This window comes from Entelurus aequoreus, linkage group LG14 (genome assembly GCF_033978785.1).
Source record: "Entelurus aequoreus isolate RoL-2023_Sb linkage group LG14, RoL_Eaeq_v1.1, whole genome shotgun sequence".
Lineage (NCBI taxonomy): Eukaryota > Metazoa > Chordata > Actinopteri > Syngnathiformes > Syngnathidae > Entelurus > Entelurus aequoreus.
Genome location: NC_084744.1, coordinates 2,108,596 through 2,124,263, shown reverse-complemented (window position 1 = coordinate 2,124,263; position 15,668 = coordinate 2,108,596). Strand labels below are relative to the sequence as shown.

At 45.3% G+C, this 15,668-nt stretch overlaps 1 protein-coding gene across 1 annotated transcript in view; it reads right to left on the bottom strand.

The window, feature by feature from the left end:
- LOC133665260 (titin-like) overlaps positions 1–15,668 on the bottom strand; it is a 205,645-nt gene that overhangs the window by 92,804 nt on the left and 97,173 nt on the right. The window contains 22 exon segments of the mRNA XM_062070512.1: positions 3,589–3,885; positions 3,981–4,268; positions 4,400–4,521; positions 4,606–4,783; positions 4,874–5,021; positions 5,124–5,275; positions 5,387–5,674; positions 5,755–5,869; positions 5,947–6,134; positions 6,213–6,515; positions 6,594–6,893; positions 6,982–7,251; positions 7,333–7,599; positions 7,675–7,799; positions 9,135–9,543; positions 10,605–10,883; positions 10,958–11,224; positions 11,385–11,654; positions 12,040–12,208; positions 12,294–12,391; positions 12,466–12,735; positions 12,822–12,945. Coding sequence (XP_061926496.1) covers positions 3,589–3,885; positions 3,981–4,268; positions 4,400–4,521; positions 4,606–4,783; positions 4,874–5,021; positions 5,124–5,275; positions 5,387–5,674; positions 5,755–5,869; positions 5,947–6,134; positions 6,213–6,515; positions 6,594–6,893; positions 6,982–7,251; positions 7,333–7,599; positions 7,675–7,799; positions 9,135–9,543; positions 10,605–10,883; positions 10,958–11,224; positions 11,385–11,654; positions 12,040–12,208; positions 12,294–12,391; positions 12,466–12,735; positions 12,822–12,945 — 4,927 coding nt within the window.

Sequence of the window (15,668 nt, the reverse complement as noted above, 5' to 3'; positions counted from 1 at the left end):
TGTGTGCTTACGGACTGTATACCTGCAGGGTGTATTGATCTATATTGATATAGAATGTATATATTGTGTTTTTTATGTTGATTTCATAAAAAAAAAAAAATATATATATTTTTTTTTTTACATAAATAAATACAATCATGTGTGCTTACGGACTGTATACCTGCATGCTGTATTGATCTATATTGATATAGAATGTATATATTGTGTTTTTTATGTTGATTTCATAAAAAAAAAAAAAAAAGAAAGATTTTTTTTTAACTTTTTTTTTTTTACATAAATAAATACAATAATGTGTGCTTACGGACTGTATACCTGCAGGGTGTATTGATCTATATTGATATAGAATGTATATATTGTGTTTTTTATGTTGATTTCATAAAAATAAAAATAATTTTTTTTTTTTTTTTTTTTTTTTTTACATAAATAAATACAATCATGTGTGCTTACGGACTGTATACCTGCAGGCTGTATTGATCTATATTGATATATAATGTATATATTGTGTTTTTTATGTTGATTTCATAAAAAAAAAAAAAAAAACAATTTTTTTTTTTAATTCTTGTGCGGCCCGGTACCAATCGGTCCGCGGACTGGTACCGGGCCGCGGCCCGGTGGTTGGGGACCACTGCTTTACATGACACATGGTATTCACTCACTGATGGCAGAAGATAGCATGCAGGGTGCTAACCACCAGCAGATAGGGATTTGGTGTCTGGACATGAGGTCTTGGGACCCGGATCCAAGCAGCATCTCCTCATCCGTGGCTCACTAGTGCAACAACAACGCCCGAAATGTGTCCTGTGAAAAACCGTCCGACCGGAACTCTCTAATAACTAAAGTTCCTTGGGTGACTAATGTAAACTCACTACACCGGTATGTTTTAGTGCTTTCATGGCGAGTTTACTGACAGATATAAGTAAGAACTTTACACTACTTTATATTAGAAATGGCAACAGTGGAGGTCACATAACGGGAAGATAGAGAAAAAGAAGAAGATAATCAACTTCGGTGTCAGCAAGGACGACACATTTTTCAGGACTTATGCAGATCCCAAATACACATTAACAGGTACCAGAAGGTAAGAAAAGTTGCTTTTGCATAATATTGTAAAACAAAATGCCAGATAATATGTCTTACCTTATACACACAGCATAATAATACTCCTATGTTGAAGCACAGTACAATCCATCAGCGGTGTGGCTTCATAGCTTACCAAAGTCCTACTAAAACATTTTGAAAGATTTTTGAGCGCCGTGTGTAATGTTCTATATTTTCAATGGAACATATAACATTTTGTGTTGTTTACTTGAGTTATACTGCAGTCTACACATATCTCTTATGTGTGACTACCATCATATTGCAGTCTACACGTATCACTTATGTGTGACTACCATCATATTGCAGTCTACATGTATCTCTTATGTGTGACTGCCATCATATTGCAGACTACACGTATCTCTTATGTGTGACTGCCATCATATTGCAGTCTACATGTATCTCTTATGTGTGACTGCCATCATATTGCAGTCTACACGTATCACTTATGTGTGACTACCATCATATTGCAGTCTACATGTATCTCTTATGTGTGACTGCCATCATATTGCAGACTACACGTATCTCTTATGTGCGACTACCATCATATTGCAGTCTACACGTATCTCTTATGTGTGACTGCCATCATATTGCAGTCTACACGTATCTCTTATGTGCGACTACCATCATATTGCAGTCTACACGTATCTCTTATGTGTGACTGCCATCATATTGCAGTCTACACGTATCTCTTATGTGTGACTGCCATCATATTGTGGTCTACACGTATCTCTTATGTGTGACTGCCATCATATTGCAGTCTACACGTATCTCCTATGTGTGACTGCCATCATTTTGCAGTCTACACGTATCTCTTATGTGCGACTGCCATCATATTGCAGTCTACACATATCTCTTATGTGTGACTGCCATCATATTGCAGTCTACACGTATCTCTTATGTGTGACTGCCATCATATTGCAGTCTACACGTATCTCTTATGTGCGACTAGCATCATATTACAGTCTACATGTATCTCTTATGTGTGACTGCCATCATATTGCAGTCTACATGTATCTCCTATGTGCGACTACCATCATATTGCAGTCTACACGTATCTCTTATGTGCGACTGCCATTATATTGCAGTCTACACGTATCTCTTATGTGTGACTGCCATCATATTGCAGTCTACACGTATCTCTTATGTGTGACTGCCATCATATTGCAGTCTACACGTATCTCTTATGTGCGACTACCATCATATTGCAGTCTACACGTATCTCTTATGTGTGACTGCCATCATATTGCAGTCTACACGTATCTCTTATGTGTGACTGCCATCATATTGCAGTCTACACGTATCTCTTATGTGTGACTACCATCATATTGCAGTCTACATGTATCTCCTATGTGCGACTACCATCATATTGCAGTCTACACGTATCTCTTATGTATGACTGCCATCTACTGGTCACACTTATCATTTACACCATGTACCAAATAAAATAGTTTCGAGGTCGGTAAGCACAACCAAAATCATACCGAACATTAGGCGCGCCGGGTTATAAGGCGCACTGTCGAGTTTTGAGAAAATGAAAAGATTTTAAGTGCGCCTTATTGTCCGAAAAATACGGTAATATAATTAGGATATTAAGAGTGTGAAAGTTTGACTCCATCCTTGTTTACTTCTGTGATGACCTTCTTAAAGTTTTGTAATCAATCAGAAACATCAAGCAGCTAAAAACATGGTTGAGTGTGGAGAAAGTGTTTTACATTTTTCTCATGATGCACTCTAATGGGTGTTATTTTTTATATTTTTGTACAGAGTTTGGGACATTTTCCGTAATATTCACAATGTTCAGTGAGCAGATTGTGTTGTGTGACCATGTGTTGCATTTTTGAAATTGTTTTTGCACTATGACTAGGGGAGGTTGTTTGGATTGTGTCATATAAGTAAATGTTCTGCTATTATTTCACGGTACTTTTAGGGGTCATTGATCTGTTTTACTCACATTTTCTACAAGATGGCAGAAAATAGGTAGCATTCAGAGACAGCCGCGCATTTAAGATGAATTTTAAAGCCGCACTTGGCCCGCGGGCTGTTGTTTGGACACCCCTGCTCTAACTGTTGGCTTGATACCCAGCTTGATCGCTCGTCACCCAAGACTTGTTTACCATCAAGGTCTGCTTCAGTCTTTTGCTGTCTTTGTTGTATGGCACTTTTTGAATCCCTCCAAAACGCAATACAATATAAATAAACCTATGGATAACGGAGCCATACATAATAGTCTCCTTTTCAGGTGAAAGAGGATGCTAAAGGCAGTGCCTTTAAGGCACGTCCCCAATATTGTTGTCCGGGTGGAAATCGGGAGAAATTCAGGAGAAGGGTTGCCCCGGGAGATTTTCAGGAGGGGCACTGAAATTCGGGAGTCTCCCGGGAAAATCGGGAGGTTTGGCAAGTATACTGTACTCTGGAAGGTTTTATAGACATACGATTGTACTACTAAAATCGTATGAGCATTAAATCTCAAGAAACAAAGTTGAGTCTCACCAAATGGATACTTTGCAATGATTGGCACATGCTCCACAGGTTCTCCAACACCGTATTGGTTTTCAGCACTGATCCTGAAGACATACTCCTTCAGAGGGGTGAGCTTGTGAGCCTTGAATGTGGTGTGTTTCACTGTGGCTGAAAGCTTTGTCCAGTCAGGCTTGTCAGTCTCCCGACTCTCGACGATGTAGTTGGTGACAGGTGAACCACCATCATCCCTTGGAGGGTTCCAGGCCAGGAGGCAAGACTCGCTGGTGATTTCAGAGATGTCCAAGGCGGCAGGTGGACCAGGTTTGTCTGAGCAGGACCAACAAGACAAACATGAAATAAGCATAGACTGCTGACAACTACCACGTATGTGCCAGACTGTCTATGACATGAACAAGGCATACCAAGAATGTTGACATCAACGGTAGCAGTTGCACGTCCACAGATGTTGACCGCTTCGATGATGTAGGTGGAAGTGTCGCTTCTGATTGTGTTGGCAATGGACACCTTGGAGTAACCTGGCTGTGTGTCGATGCTGATCCGATCATTAGTCCGTAGGACCAAGTCGGCCTTGGTCCACTTAACACGGGGATCTGGCTTTCCTTTGACCTCGGCTGGGAGTTCAATATTTCTGCCGGCTCTGGCAGTCAAACCAGCTAACAGCTTCACATCCAGCTGAATATCTGGAGGTTCTGTTGGACATTTTGACAAAGTTATAATCACTAGTATTCAACATTATCATTTAGTTTGTTGACTGACAGCCATGGTTAAACAGGCTCTTGTTGACTCTAGGTTACTGTATGTAAATCTATTTCAGGCCCACCTTTAGCATCAACGGCCTGGATCTCATCAGTAGCCCTGCAAGGTCGACTGGGTCCGAGCTTGTTGACAGCTTTGACTCTGTAGGCATACCACTGTCCCTCAATCAGACCAGTCACCTGAAACCTAGTGGTGCAAAGATCCCATTACAAATCGCAACAAAAAATAACAAACATCAGGAGTGTTCACTGGAAGGAGGCCAAGACTCACTTTGGCTCAGGGACTGTATCAGAGCAGGGTTCCCACTTGTCGCTTCCCCGTTGACATTTCTCCACGATGTAACCTTTGATTGGGGCACCACCATCATACTTTGGAGGTTCCCAGGACAAGAAAATGCCTTTGCTGGTCTTATCACGCCACTTCAGGTTTTCAGGAGCATCGGGTGAAGCTAGTGTGGAGAAAGTTGTGGATGCATGAACATAAGCGCATCATAAAGCTTTCTTCATGTGAAGATTAACATTTTAGAATCGGCACTCACTGGCTGGGGAGGATACATTGACGGGCTCGTCAATATAAGCCGGCTCTCCTGGTCCACATTTATTGCAGGCCATGACACTGAAAAGGTAGTCCTTCCCTTCAATTACGTCGGTCACCGTATGCTCCAGGTCTAGGACTCCTGTAGCCACCTGGCACATAAAATTAAAACAAATGAATCATTGAAATGAATCAGTCGGCCAAGCATGTTGCTAATTTTGATCATGAAAAATGTAAATGAAAGACTTGTGTACCTTGGCCCATGTCTTACGTGAAACTTCTCTCTTCTCAATTTGGTAGTGTGTGACGGGACTTCCTCCATCATGCTCAGGAGCCTCCCACATCAGGTGGACGTGGTGTCTGGACACCTCTGACACCCTGAAGTCTTTAGGAGCACTGGGGCATGCTGAAAAATCAAACAAAAAGTTAAAAGCACACCTGAACTAAAGACTGGAACATTTGTGCTCGGGAGCAATCAAGCATAAATTCATGCTTCACACTGACGAAGAATCATTACCGATAACGTTGACTTCGATCTCTCCAGAGACGGATGAGACATCGTTTTCCAGCTCAATTGTGTAGATTCCTTTGTCTGGACGGACACTAGGCATAACTGTTAGCTCAGTGTATGTGGGCTTTGTAACCATAGAGACACGCTCATCTGCTGATGTCAACTCCTTCTCTTCAAAGGTCCATTTGGAGGTGGGGGTAGGGTATCCAGTGATGGGAACTCTGATGGTGACAGGCTGAGGGACAATGACCTCCAAGCCCTTCCTAAAGGCACTTAGATCAAAGGTCGGACCAACTGCCAGGAGACAAGCACAACAATGATTTTATTGAGCGATCCAAGCTGAAGCAGAACCTAGTTGGTTCTAGTTAACGCACCGTGAGGATCATCAGCAAGCAGCGGGCCAAGTTGTTCGGCTGGATCAGAGACGCCTGCGGCATTCTCAGCACAAACCCTATAAAGGTACTTATGACCAGCTTTCAGTGCAGACACCTGAACAAGAAGGAATAGTTCTTGTTCAGATTTTAAATAAAAACAAGAAAACAAGGGGTCCAAGAAGAGCACTATACCCTATAGGAGAGGTCCGGGCACAGTCTGGCATTGCAGCGAAGCCACTTGTCTGTGCCGTCCTCACATTTCTGAATGATGTAGCCAGTGATCATGCTGCCGCCATTTTTGGCAGGTGTCTCCCAGGTGAGCGTGACAGCTTCCTTGGTTTGGTCATTGAAATTAAGGTTGAGTGGTGGGCTCGGCCTCTCTGCAACAGAAAAAGTTTGAGTGAAATGTAATTCTATGGCATCAGTTGAGATGACAATCGGTACTAAACGTTACCCACCAATGGGATCCATGATCTTGACGGGTTTGGTGGCAGCACTTGGTTTGCCGAGGCCAGCCTTGTTCTCAGCCCGCACTCTGAAGATGTACTCCTTGTTCTCTACCACGTCATTGAGACTGGCCAGGCGATCGCTGGCACCGCAGACCATGGCCGGCTCCCACTTCACAGAAGTCCTGTCCCGGAGTTCGATCACATAGGCAGTGATCTCTGCGCCACCGTCAAACTTTGGAGGCTCCCAGACAATGGTGGCGCCAAATCTGTTCACCTCACTGACAGCCACATTCTCCGGAGCATCTGGGACATCTGATGAAATAATTACGTTTTGGTATTGAAGTCACATACGTGTACATACTGTGAGTGTCATTCATAACGCTTGCTCACCGAATTTATTCTTGGCTTGAACTGCGTCCTCTGTGACAACAAAAGGCCCACTCCCAACACGATTTGTGGCACAGACTCTGAACAGGTACCATGAGTCTTTTTGAAGGCCACTGACACAATACTCTGGAGCATCGGCACGCTGTGTTGCCACTGTCCATGTATTTCGCTTCACATCACGCCTTTCTACCACATATGACGTGATTTTGCTTCCACCATCACTCTCTGGTTCCTCCCAGGCCAAACTGACCTCACCATCAGCAGTGTCGGTCACCATCAGGTTCTTGATCGGTCCGGGAACATCTGCCAAGTATCATCATCATAATAAAAATCCAACACATACAAGACTCTTTGTAAAAAAAAAATATATATATATATAATTGGATCTCACCAATCACATCCAAATTAATGAAGGCCTCTCCCTCTCCATGCTTGTTCCTAATGACCACCTTGTACCTGCCCCGGTCCTCCTTGCTAGGGCTTTTAAGGCGGTATATTGTCTTGTCAACTGAAGTGTCTATGTTCTGATGAGGTAAACTAATGCCACTGAAAAACCACTCGGCTTCTGCACGAGGGTAAGAGTCGTAGGGAACTGTTATGACAAATGGCTTGCCAGCGTCTGTTACCAGGTTCTGGTCTGTGGTTTTAATCTTGGGAGCAGCTGCAACAGAAAATCTTGTGTCAGATTTTTCATGTTCCTGCATGGATGACTGCAGTAAATTTACAGCGTAATAAGACTCACCCGCTAGCTCCAACTTCGCTCGAGCATCTTTGTCCTTGGCCACAATTCTGTACTCGCCCTGATCTCGAGGGCGTATCTCACACACCTGCAGTCTGTGGACTTTACCCTCTGTGATCATTTGGTACTTGTCTCCCTGCACTATTAACATGTTGTTTCTCATCCACTTCACCTCCACCCTGTCTTTGTTTAACTCCGCCTCAAATATCACGTCTGAGTCTGGAGGCTCAGTAATGTCCTGAGGCGGTCGGATTATTTCCACTGGGATTTCTGTTGGAGAAGCATACGTGAGAAGAGTTTAATACACAGCTCAAACATATTTTGAAATATCAAAACAAAACAAACCTTCAACAAACAGTCTTGCTCTGGTCCTCGTCTCTTCCACGCCACAGGCGTATTCACATTCATCGTCTGGTCTGCACTCCGTGATGACCAGCCTGCATGTCTTACCTTCTCTCTCCATGCGATACCTGCAAAAACACATAAATATTTGCTCAATACAAGGCCATCCATCCATCCATCTTCTTCCGCTTATCCGAGGTCGGGTCGCGGAACAGCAGCCTAAGTAGGGAAGCCCAGACTTTCCTCTCCCCAGCCACTTCGTCCAGCTCTTCCCAGGGGATCCGAGGCGTTCCCAGGCCAGCCGGGAGACATAGTCTTCCCAACGTGTCCTGGGTCTTCCCCGTGGCCTCCTACCGGTCGGACGTGCCCTAAACACCTCCCTAGGGAGGCGTTCGGGTGGCATCCCGATCAGATGCCCGAACCACCTCATCTGGCTCCTCTCGATGTGGAGGAGCAGCGGCTTTACTTTGAGTTCCTCCCGGATGGCAGAGCTTTTCACCCTATCTCTAAGGGAGAGACCCGCCACCCGGCGGAGGAAACTCATTTCGGCCGCTTGTACCCATGATCTTGTCCTTTTGGTTATAACCCAAAGCTCATGACCATAGGTGAGGATGGGAACGTAGATTGACCGGTAAATTGAGAGCTTTGCCTTCCGGCTCAGCTCCTTCTTCACCACAACGGATCGGTAAAGCGTCCGCATTACTGAAGACACCGCACCGATCTGTCTGTCGATCTCACGATCCACTCTTCCCTCACTCGTAAACAAGACTCCGAAGTACTTGAACTCCTCCACTTGGGGCAGGGTCTCCTCCCCAACCCGGAGATGGCACTCCACCCTTTTCCGGGCGAGAACCATGGACTCTGACTTGGAGGTGCTGATTCTCATCCCAGTCGCTTCACACTCGGCTGCGAACCGATCCAGTGAGAGCTGAAGATCCTGGCCAGATGAAGCCATCAGGACCACATCATCTGCAAAAAGCAGAGACCTAATCCTGCAGTCACCAAACCGGATCCCCTCAACGCCCTGACTGCACCTAGAACTTCTGTCCACAAAAGTTATGAACAGAATCGGTGACAAAGGGCAGCCTTGGCGGAGTCCAACCCTCACTGGAAACATATCCGACTTACTGCCAGCAATGCAGACCAAGCTCTGACACTGATCGTACAGGGAACGGACCGCCACAATCAGACAGTCCGATACCCCATACTCTCTGAGCACTCCCCACAGGACTTCCTGAGGGACATGGTCGAATGCCTTCTCCAAGTCCACAAAACACATGTAGACTAGTTGGGCAAACTCCCATAGACCCTCAAGGACCCTGCCGAGACTATGGAGCTGGTCCACAGTTCCACGACCAGGACGAAAACCACACTGTTTCTCCTGAATCCGAGATTTGACTATCCGGCGTAGTCTCCTCTCAATACAAGGCAATTTTTTAAAAAGTAAGTAAAGTCATTAGTACCTTGGTCCTTCTCTGATCTCTCGACCGTTCCTGTACCACTTGACATCGGCCTTCTCTTTGGACAGTTCGCAGGTGAACTCTGCATCCTCAAATTCGGTGACAGTCTCGTCTTTGAGCTGTGTTGTGAAGTCTGTCGGCGCCTCGTTGATGATCAGTTCAGCAGCGCACTTGTCTTCGCCGACCACAGCGCTATAGTCTCCCTCATCATCCATGGTGCAGTCCTTAATGGTCAGTGTGTGGGTAAGGCCGTCCGTTTTGTAGACAACGCGTTTGCTGAGAGGCACCTCCTCGCCAGCCTTCATCCACCGCACGGTCGCCTTGGGTCGGTTCACCTTGCACCTAAAAATAATGGTCTTCTTTTCCTGAGTCTCAGTGTCCTCAATAGGCTCCAGGAACTTCAGCTTCTCCTCTGTAGGTGGAATGTTTTGTGTCATTTCATGATAATCTGCCAGCTGACTTGATTTGTTTTTAAGTGTATTTTGTGTCTTGGTGGGAAGTCTTCATACAAATCCACAGAAACCATCCAACACCGTACTATAATTGTTACACTACTATTGATTATTGATTTAAAAGAAATGTGTCAAGTTTACATTTCTCAACATGAACCAGCAAAATTAATTAACATGTACCTGTCTACCTATCTAGCTAATCATGTATTGCACATTTATTATCAACATGTTACTACTGTGACTTGTTTTTATATGTAAGTAAACTATCCATCCATCCATCCATTTTGTACCGCATGTCCCTTTCGGGTTGGCGGGAGGTGCTGAAGCCTATCTCAGCTGCATTCGGGCGGAAGGCGGGGTACAGCCTGGACAAGTCGCCACCTCATCACAGGGTCAACACAGATAGACAACATTCACACACTAGGGACCATTTAGTGTTGCCAATCAACCTATCCCCAAGTGCATGTCTTTGGAGGCGGGAGGGGCCTATCCAGAGGTTCATGTCTTTGGAGGTGGGAGGAAGCCGGAGTACCCACGCAGTCACAGGGAGAACATGCAAACTCCACACAGAAAGACCCCCCGAGCCCGGGGATCGAATCCAGGACCTTTGTATTGTGAGGCCCATGCACTAACCCCTGTTTCACCGTGCTGCCCGTAAGTAGATAGATAGATAGATAGTACTTTATTGATTCCTTCAGCAGAGTTCCCTGAGGAAAATTTTAAAGTAAACTAATGTTATAAAAAAATATTACGGAAAAAGGTTGAATTCCAAAGTCTGACCCTTGCAACAGATTCCTTCTGTTCATGTGATGTACTGTACCGTGTGTGTTTGTATGATATGTATTGTTTTTTTTCAGATTGGTGGAGATGAAACAAGGTTATTCCTAATTATGTCAGCTGTTCAAAAAAAGCTTTTCATATTTCACAGATCAAAATTGTGTAAGTAACCAACTATTACTGTGGTCCACATGATCTTTTGAGTTGAAGCAAGAAGGTTTTTTTTTAAGATTCGGTCGTTTACCTGCGACTTTAGCGTGGGCCGAGCACTTGGCCTGTTCTCCTCTATGATTGGTCAGGCAGATCGTGTAATCGTCCTGGTCAGCCTTGGAGGCATTCCGGATCCTCAGGGAGAAGACGTTGTCCCTCTGAGCCATCATATACTTGCTGCTATCAAATATAGTGTCCAGGTTCTTTAGCCACTTAGCCTTTGCTCCCTCCTCGTTCGTCTCACAGTTGAAGACGATCTCGCTTCCCTCTTTCACCTCTGTGTCTCTGATGGGTGTTATGATCTTCAGTTTTTCTGCATTGGGATACAGATGCTCCGGTCAAAACCAAAGTCAGCGAGCAAAACCAAAGGAATCAGGAGAGTCTCACCAATTACGAAGAGATCAGCGGAGGCTTTAACGCTGCCGATTTGGGCCAAATAGCCTCCCTCATCCTCAAGGACACAGTTTTTCACAGTAAGAGCCCGTCTCTTTCCGTCACTGACAATTGTGTACTTGTCCCCAGTTTCCACTTCCTTGTTCCCTCGGAACCATTTCACCTCGTAGGTTTCCTTGGAGACTGAGCAGACGAACACGGCCTTTTCACCTTCCACAACCTCAAGGTTTTGAGGTCTGGCGATGAACTCAGCTGCAAGTTCTGGTAAACAGAAGACAATAAAGAATATCATTGTTAGCCCTATGACTGGGTCGCCAAAGTCGGAACATGTGGGCGGCTTCCTTCCAAGGTGCCAAACATCTGAAGTGTTCTGCCTTATAGGACTTGTTTGCCTTGGTCTAAGAGTAGGACAAATTTGTACCGTTCAGTTTCAGGATGGCAAATGTTTTGACGTCAGGGCTGAGTCTGCAGTTATATTCGCCAGCATCCTCCATCCTCAAATCTTGGATGATCAGGATCCTCTTGCGACCATCCATGATCTGCTCGTATCGGCCACCCTCTGGCAGCTCCCTGACTCCTTGGTACCAGGTTACCTCTGCCCCTGGCTTTGACACCTCACAGATCAGCTTCACGCTGTCTGTCTCTGTGCCTTCCACATTAGAGAGGTTCTTGGTAAACCTGGCAGCTTCCTCTGTGAAGAAAAGGTATGGCGTTTTAATATAAAGGAGATGCCACTCTTGAAGCAGTCAAGTCATTCATCTGTTGCTGAAAAGCCATCAAATTGTCTGCCAAAATATTGCGTTATGAAGTAAAAAGACAAACCATGAGCAAATACTACATTGAACGCATTCCCATTGTATGTACATTAGTAGGCAGGGAGCTACGGCTAGCAGTGTTGGGTGCTCAGTTACTTCACATCAAGGGTGAAAATTAACAACCTGCAGGTTAAAACGGATCTAGATTTTTTTTTAAACTACTTCAGGCATTAAAGTGGCCTCAGTTAACAATTTGATACCTTCATCCAGTAAACTGAAGATGAAGATGTACACAAGCTAGCAGAATGAGAAAAGGCTCACCAATGACAGTCAGCATGCCGGAGCTCTTGGACGTCACGGCATCACACTCGTATTCCGCCTCATCGTCCAATGTAGACTTGTGTATAATCAGGATCCTCTTAAGTCCCTCGGCCATTATCTCGTACTTCTTTCCTTTTCTTAGCTCTCCGCCATCCTTGAACCAGCGAACCTACAAGATCACAGTTGGGCAAATATTGATCAGCGGGTGTGGCGAGTTCCGACCAGCAAAGCCAACCTCCCATGAAGATTCGCACCTTTGCAGACTCGCGGGATACTATGCATTCAAACTTGGCAGATTCTTTCTCTCTGACCTCGACGTCATGCAGAGGCTTGATGAACTCCACAAGAGGCGCTGAGAGCACAAAATGACCCAAAAGTCAGCTAAAGGTTTTACTCCTCAATACGTTGAGAGGATTGTGTTCTTACGTATGACATCAAGGAAGCCGGAAGTCTTAAAGTCCTTGGCGTCACACGTGTATGTCTTGATGTCGTCCAGGTTGCAGTCATGAATGACCAGTGCCCTCTTTGTGCCGTCAACGATCATGTCATATTTCTTAGTCTTGCGGATCTCCGTCTGTCCGTCCTTAAACCATCGCACACGTGCGTTCTCCCTGGAAACCTCGCACTCCAGCGTGGCGGTGGCTTCCTCTTCCACCGTCATGTCCTCCAGAGGCTTGGTGAACTGTACTGGCGGTTCTGAAAGCACACCGGACATAGAAGCAGAGTTTGTTAAAAGCAATATACCAGAGGCAAGCGGCAATGGATTTGTCCTCGGGTTTTACCTAGAACTATGAGCTGAGCCTGAGTTTGGAAGTCCTTGGCGGTCAATCTGACCTGTCCTGCTTCAGACAGTTTTACGTCCCGCACCGTCAGACCGTGAATTCGCCCAGCCACTCGAGTCTTCACCTGGCCGTACCAAACAATGTCAAAAGTGTGTTACATCAATTTCCTGTTGGCTTCCAAAACGTAATGTTTGTAGCTTATGTAACTACTGTAATGTTACCCGTCTTAAAGTAACTAGCAGTCACCCTGTTTATTAACTAGTTAAGGATGTCCCAATTGAACATTTTCACTTCCGATACGATGCCGACATTGAAGCCTTAAGTATCTTGGACTTAGATTGGTCCAGTCTAGTCATAGACTTAGATTGGTCAGGTCTAGTCTTAGACTTAGATTGGTCAGGTCTAGTCTTAGACTTAGATTAGTCACATCTAGTCTTAGACTTAGATTGGTCACATCTAGTCTTGGACTTAGATTGGTCACATCTAGTCTTGGACTTAGATTGGTCACATCTAGTTTTAGGCTTAGTTTGGTCAGGTCTAGTCTTAGACTAAGATTGGTCACATCTAGTCTTCGACATAGATTAGTCACATCAAGTCTTGGACTTAGATTGGTCACATCTAGTCTTGGACTTAGATTGGTTCCATCTAGTCTTAGACTTAGATTGGTTCCATCTAGTCTTGGACTTAGATTGGTCACATCTAGTCTTAGACTTAGATTGGTCACATCTAGTCTTAGACTTAGATTGGTCCATCTAGTCTTAGACTTATATTGGTCACATCTAGTCTTAGACTTAGATTGGTCACATCTAGTCTTAGACTGGTCACATCTACTCTTAGACTTAGATTGGTCACGTCTAGTCTTAGACTTAGATTGGTCACATCTAGTCTTAGACTTAGATTAGTCACATCTAGTCTTAGACTTAGATTGTCACATCTAGTCTTGGACTTAGATCGGTCAGATGTAGTCTTAGACTTAGATTGGTCGCATCTAGTCTTGACTTAGATTGGTCAGATCTGGTTTTAGACTTAGAATTATTTCGGTTAAGCTCATGACACAGTAAGTTGTGTAAGTAATTTGCAACTTTAATTATTTGATACTTGTTTCTATTGACAAATGTGCTGTTTTAGGCTGCAATATTGTTCAATTTAAGAAATTAAAGTTAAGTACGTCTAGCTTGTGCGCTATTATGTGCTTAGCTGTTGTGTAGCTGATAGCTCCTAGTAGTACCTTTTGTAAATGACTTGACTAAAACATAAGAAAAGAGCAAAATTGTGTCATTATCAGAGGACCTTTAAATGTGAACTAGCTGCCTAGCTTGGCACAAGTAAACGTGCTGCAGGACTGCTGGCATCGAAGTGCTTTTAGCGGAGATTTTGGACGTTAGCTGACATAATCCCATGTCGGACTGATATCTGATGTGTTAATAAACAGATCATCAACAGTGTCAACAAAAAATGTACAGAAACAGTGAAACAGTTCATAATCTAAATTAATCAAAATTCTAGATGGTGTCAGCTTCAGCTCTCACTGGATCGGTTCGCAGCCGAGTGTGAAGCGACTGGGATGGGAATCAGCACCTCCAAGTCAGAGTCCATGGTTCTCGCCCGGAAAAGGGTGGAGTGCCATGTCCGGGTTGGGGAGGAGATCTTGCCCCAAGTGGAGGAGTTCAAGTTGTTGTTGTTCTTCTTCTGCATTGCTGGCAGTAAGTCGGACATGTTTCCAGTGAGGGTTGGACTCCGCCAAGGCTGCCCTTTGTCACCGATTCTGTTCATAACTTTTATGGACAGAAGTTCCAGGTGCAGTCAGGGCGTTGAGGGGATCTGGTTTGGTGGCTGCAGGATTAGGTCTCTGCTTTTTGCAGATGATGTGGTCCTGATGGCTTCATCTGGCCAGGATCTTCAGCTCTCACTGGATCGGTTCGCAGCCGAGTGTGAAGCGACTGCGATGAGAATCAGCACCTCCAAGTCAGAGTCCATGGTTCTCGCCCGGAAAAGGGTGGAGTGCCATCTCCGGGTTGGGGAGGAGACCCTGCCCCAAGTGGAGGAGTTCAAGTACTTCGGAGTCTTGTTTACGAGTGAGGGAAGAGTGGATGGTGAGATCGACAGGCGGATCGGTGCGGCGTCTTCAGTAATGCGGACGCTGTATCGATCCGTTGTGGTGAAGAAGGAGCTGAGCCGGAAGGCAAAGCTCTCAATTTACCGGTCGATCTACGTTCCCATCCTCACCTATGGTCATGAGCTTTGGGTTATGACCGAAAGGACAAGATCACGGGTACAAGCGGCCCAAATGAGTTTCCTCCGCCGGGTGGCGGGTCTCTCCCTTAGAGATAGGGTGAGAAGCTCTGCCATCCGGGAGGAGCTCAAAGTAAAGCCGCTGCTCCTCCACATCGAGAGAAGCCAGATGAGGTGGTTCTGGCATCTGGTCAGGATGCCACCCGAACGCCTCCCTAGGGAGGTGTTTAGGGCACATCCGACCGGTAGGAGGCCACGGGGAAGACCCAGGACACGTTGGGAAGACTATGTCTCCCGGCTGGCCTGGGAAGGCCTCGGGATCCCCCGGGAGGAGCTGGACCAAGTGGCTGGGGAGAGGGAAGTCTGGGCTTCCCTGCTTAGGCTGCTGCCCCCCCCACCCCCGACCTCGGATAAGCGGAAGAAGATGGATGGATGGATGGATAGATGGTGTCAAAACACTTCATAAACAGATAACCACGGTAATCAACAGTGGTAACCAGTGAAACATATTTTTGTGTTGCTGGCGGTAATAAGAGTTGAGGGTTATGGCTCGCTAAAGTTCATAAAGTTAAAGTTAACAATAAAGCTGGATAGTTTTAGATGTTACAGTTGGGC